This window comes from Myotis brandtii, unplaced genomic scaffold (assembly GCF_000412655.1).
Source record: "Myotis brandtii unplaced genomic scaffold, ASM41265v1 scaffold743, whole genome shotgun sequence".
NCBI classification, from domain to species: Eukaryota; Metazoa; Chordata; class Mammalia; order Chiroptera; family Vespertilionidae; genus Myotis; species Myotis brandtii.
In genome coordinates this window covers 1,849,648-1,854,652 of record NW_005370960.1, presented here as the reverse complement: position 1 = coordinate 1,854,652, position 5,005 = coordinate 1,849,648, and the positions used below count along the sequence as shown (strand labels likewise).

At 65.8% G+C, this 5,005-nt stretch overlaps 1 protein-coding gene across 1 annotated transcript in view; it reads right to left on the bottom strand.

Moving 5' to 3' along the window:
- Window positions 1–5,005, bottom strand: part of CAMK2B (calcium/calmodulin-dependent protein kinase II beta) — a 39,895-nt gene that overhangs the window by 3,231 nt on the left and 31,659 nt on the right. The window contains exons 13-14 of the mRNA XM_014530542.1: window positions 229–464; window positions 6–100 (exon numbers count right to left, since the gene is read on the bottom strand). Of these exons, the coding sequence (XP_014386028.1) occupies window positions 6–100; window positions 229–464 (331 nt within the window). The remainder of the gene's footprint in view (window positions 1–5; window positions 101–228; window positions 465–5,005) is intronic.

Genomic DNA, 5,005 nt, shown 5'->3' with positions numbered 1-5,005 from the left:
CTCACAGTTCTCGAAGTAGAACCTGTGGAAGTCCATCCCTTCGACCAGGTTGCCCAAAGCTTCAGGCTCAAACGAGGTCAGGCCTGGGTCGCAGATTTTCCTGGGGGGCAGACCCAGGTGAGGAGGGCCCCCTCTGCACCCACCCAGGGCGTCCAGCCCTCTCTTCGGGGGACACTCAGCCCACCCATCCCCCAGGCTGCCCAAGGAGCCACACAGGCCCCGACTCACGCGTAGGCCTCGAAGTCCCCGCTGTTGACAGCCTCGATGAGCTGCTCCGTGATCTTGATGATCTCCTGCTTCCGCGCTGCAGGGAGAGGCCCAGTGACCCACGGCCACCGCCCGCCCCACCTCTCCTCTCCCCTCCAGGGGACCGAAGCCCTGCGCCCAAACTGTCCAGCCCAGACCGACCGACCGACACCCCCCATTTCTTCTAACGCCACTTCTTCAAAATAGACTCGCCCAGGCCGAAAACCGACTTCTGTGCATGGGCCACGAAGTTTCAATCGCATTGTACGTGCGCGCCCGCACGTGGTATTTTGTGGAAGAGCCACACTCAAGGGGCCAAAGAGCCGCATGTGGCTCGAGAGCCACGGTTTGCCGACCACTGCTCCAGGGGACTAGGAAGGGCTGGCAAGCACAGCAGGGAGAAGACTGGGGGCTCGGGGAGGACTCTGCCCAAAGGCCAGGCAGCTCAGAGAGCAGAGTGCATGAGCCTCCCCCGTCCCCCGGGAAGGCAGCCAACCAGGTGTTGGCCTGCGCCTCCTCTGGTCTCTACCTGCTTGCAGTCCTGGGCCCAGGTGCAGCCAGCACACCACTCGTCCATCCCGCCCTCTCCGCCATCCTCCAGGCTCCCGCCTACTTGGCCTCGGCCTCAGCAGGCCTGGCCCCAGGGTGGTTGCCCGGGGCCCTTTGTCTCTAAGTACATTTATTTTTGTGCAAAATATTTTCAACACATGGAAGAAGCAGAGAGGATAATCCAGCCACTCCGGGCGGACTCAAATCTGGACATTGTCCTATTGGCTCCAGATGCTTTTTAAAGAAATAACATCTCTCATAGTTGCAGGTGCCTGTGTCCCCTCAATCTTGTTCCGCACTCACTGTCCCTGGGTAGGTCTGCACCACTTCTGTGCCCGCACGGACAGGCATGCACACACAGCGGTGGTCTCTGAAAGCAATGACCCCATGGCTTGAAAGAACTCTGCAGGGCTGCCACATGGGATGGGCTTCTGAGGCTGCCAGGGGCTCAGCTCCCCACGCACTTGGCGTTCAGAGGCATGTGCCCGTGGTCCAGGCCGGCTGCCCCTGGGGCTGTCTGGGCGCTCCCTGTCCCGGGAACCCACCTGGAGGGGGACTGAGCCTGTGGCAGAAGACGCTGCCTGCAGGTGTGAGCCCACGCGTCTGACACCTGAGGGGTGGGTGACGCACATGCGTGTCAGGTGGGAGCGTGTGCCCGTCTGCGTGCGGAGGCTCCCGTCTTGAAAAGGCCCCTCTGGGCACTTCTGCTTCTGTGCTGCCTTCCTTTCCTGCCCCTTGTCTGACCAGCAGGTTTGGCCCTGGAGGCTGGCCTCTAGGAGGGGCTGCGGCTCCAGCTCCCCAGGTCCCAGGTCTCCGTGCAGGCCTCGCGGCCGGCCCACCTCTCCGCCCTCTGCCTGGGCGAGTCCCAATGCTGAGCATCACCTTCGTGGAGGCCGTTTCCAGCTTCAGGCTCCCCTGTCTGCAGCCCATCGTCCCCCCAGACCCTCCCCGTGAGGCCTGGCCACTTCCTTCCCACAGCTGCCAGCTCCTGCCTCATCCTGTCCGGGCCCCTTGCTCAGGGTGAGTCCAGCCCCTGCCCGGACCCTCCACCTCCACTGACCTGGTCATCTCCCTTCTCAGACGGCGGAGCTGCCCCGCCCACGAGCCCTGGCCACAGCCCCCGTGGAGCCGAGAGACATTTTCCTGCTGGTTCCCCTGCACTTTGAGGCCATAGTCACCGGCTATTGTAAATGACCCTCGCCTCTCACTAGGGTGAACTATTGAGTGTTTTTAAACAAATTGTAATTTAAAATGGGAGTTGGTGTGAGAAAGTATTAAGTAGACGGGACATTCCTGAGCTCACAGCATAAATCTGTGGACACGAACCAGCTCAGGGGGGCCACTGCTCCCACCACTGGCCAGGGGCCCAGGGCACCCCGGTGACTCCTTGCTGGCACCAAGCCCTGTGCCTTGGTGTCTGCCGGGGTGCGGGGCCCAGCCATCCAGGCAGACAGCTGCAGGGTCAGGATGGTGTATAATCCTGATTACGGAGATGCAGCCTGGCCAGTGAGCACGACCCCATCACACACCGAGACAGCTGGCGGCGTGCACTTGAGAGAGGAGGGCCCACGGCGCCTGCGCCTCTCTCCCCCGCCCCCCGGGACACCCCTTGCCTGGGCCTCCGTGCTGGGCATCCCCAAGTTGGAGACCGGACGCCTGGGGTTGGCTCACCTGCTCAGACCCATGGAGAGCAGACCTCAGCCCCAGACAGTCCTTCCCCAAGCTGCCCACCCCGTCCTGTCACCTGGGGACCCTCCCGTCCACACTCACACACACTCAAGTTGCTGGGGTGCCAGGAACTCAAGTGGGGCACATCCAGGAGCAAGACTCACCCTGTTCCCTGAGGGAGGCTGGCTGGGAGGCCCCTGCCCTCGGCGCCCCAATGCCCCACCCCCAGGCCAAGCCACCTCTGCTGGCTCCAGAACCCATCCCCTGCCATTTAGTCCTGCTCACGGCCCCTCTGTGGTCCCCACGACCCTTAGTCAAGCTCCAGTCAGACCCTAAACAGGCAGAGCCAGGCTGCAGCCCCACGCAGGCCTGTCCCCAGAGCCTGCCGGGCTGCTGCGCTGGCCCCACGGGAAGGGCTGCAGCCTGGGCTGGTCCATGCAGGTGGCCCCCTGGGAGCATCCCTGCAGGTCTCCAAGCCTCGGGCACGGGTCCCGGGTCTGGGACATGGAGCCTCTGAACTCAGACGAGACGCTGCACCCCTGAGTCCCGTGTGCCTACCAGGTTCACCCCATCCCACCACTGGCCGAGTGGTGCCACCCCCCGCTCGCCCCAACCCCTCAGTCCCATCGGACACCCAGGGGCCCCACTCAGGCCCTGGCCCCTCCAGCCAAGCACAGAGCCCTCTCGGCAGGGCCGTCCACAGGGCCTTGGCCAGCAGGCCACAGGCCGCCAGCCCTGCCCCACGGCTTAGCCAGTTCCCGCCGCCCTGCCTCAGCCTCAGCCTCCCCCCGCTTGGCCCACAGGGTGGGCAGGGGCCGCACTCACCCAGCCACTCCCCCGCCATGCCTGCCCCTGCCCGCTGCCTCTCCTCTGAGCCCGGAGCCTCCCCACGGGTGGGGGTGGCTGAGCCCGGGGTGTCATCCATCCCTGTAAGCGATACTGGCGGGCAGTCCGCAGACGGGCCAGCAGCTCGCTCCTCCCTCCTGGGGGGCAGCTGGCTGAGGCCTCTGCTGCCAAGCCAGGCCTCCCCTCGCCAGGGAGCCCCCCATGGAGCTGCCCTCAGCCCCGGACCCAGCCGGAGGGATGCCAGATGCACGCCCGGGCGCCCCTGTAGCCGCTGGCCCCTCCGCTTCCAGGAGCCTCGCTGCCTGCAGGCCCCACTCACCCTGGACCGTCTTCAGGTGCTTACGGACACGGGTGTTCATGCCCGTCTCTAGCCACGAACTCCGGTTGAGAGGCCAGAGGCACCTCACGTGGAAGCCCCGGCCTCTTCCGTGCCCCCAGCTGCCCTTCCCAGAGCGGGGGTGGGGGAGTGAGGACCCACACTGTGGCCTGGGTCTCCACAGCACAGAGCCCGGGAGACAGCGCAGGGCCCCTCGAGATGTTACTTACTTGGGGCAGGTGGGGGGCCTGGGAGAGCCAGAGACGGGCAGGGTGGGGGGCCCTGGGCTTCTGGGGTCCCTGAGCCCCTCCTCACTGTGTTCAGGATGTCAGAGATCCTGGGGGCTGAGGTGGAACAGAACAGATGTGAACACGAGGGGGGGGGGCGTGCAAGAGAGGAAACCTGAGGGCTGACAGCCAAGCAGAGGAGGTCATGGGGGACTTGGGGAGACAGAGGGGGTCACGGGGGGTGGAGGATGAAAAGGGGGTCATGAGGGACATGCAGAGGATGGAGGGGTTGTGGGGGAAATAGGGGGACACTGGGAGTCATGGGAGGATGGAAGGGTCACATGGGAAGCTGCTTGGAGCAGAGGTGCCAGCCAAGGGGGCACCTGGCCCAGGACAATGTGACAGGCCTGGGAGGCAGGTGACAGGATGGAGGGTGAGGATGTGAGGGACCCGCCAGCCGTGGGGAGGACACGTGGGCAGAGGCAGGCCCTCTGCTCCTTCGGCCACAGGCCTGCCCACCGTCAAGGGCTCCCTCGGTGCTGCCGCTGCCTGGCCACTGAGCCATGCCTGGCGGGGTGCAGAGCCACGTCACTTACATGGGTGGGCAGGGGGCCCTCGGCTTCCACGGTCCCTGAGCCCCTCCGGCTGGAGCTCAGGACGCCAGAGGCCCTGGGGGCTGGCAGACGGGGTGGACGTGAGGAGGGGACAGGGAGCCCTGCCTCCCGCCTGGGCCTGTCTCAGGGAGGAGCCCCCTGAGGTAGAAGCGAGGCCTGAGCCAGTGGAGACGACTCACACGGGGGCTCAGCCGCCCGTGGCTCTCAGGGTCCCCGGAGAGGGCTGCAGGCCCTTTGAGGAGGCCCCACAGCCACAGGGCCGGCTACTTGCATGGGGCAGGCAGGGGGCTGATGGGAGCCGGGCAGGGCAGGGCAGGGGGCCTCGGCCTCACGGGCCAGAGCCCTCCTCACCGAGCTCAGGAAGACGGGGCCGGCCCCGGCGGCTGGTGGACAGACAGACGTGACCAGGAGGCAGGCAGGGAGGGGGTTGCAGAGAGAAGGGGCAGAAGAGAGAGGAGGTGGGGGTGAAGCTGGAGAACCCCAACCCAGGAGTGTCTAGAGCGGCCCCATCACAGCGGGTGTTGAGGTCCACGCAGCGG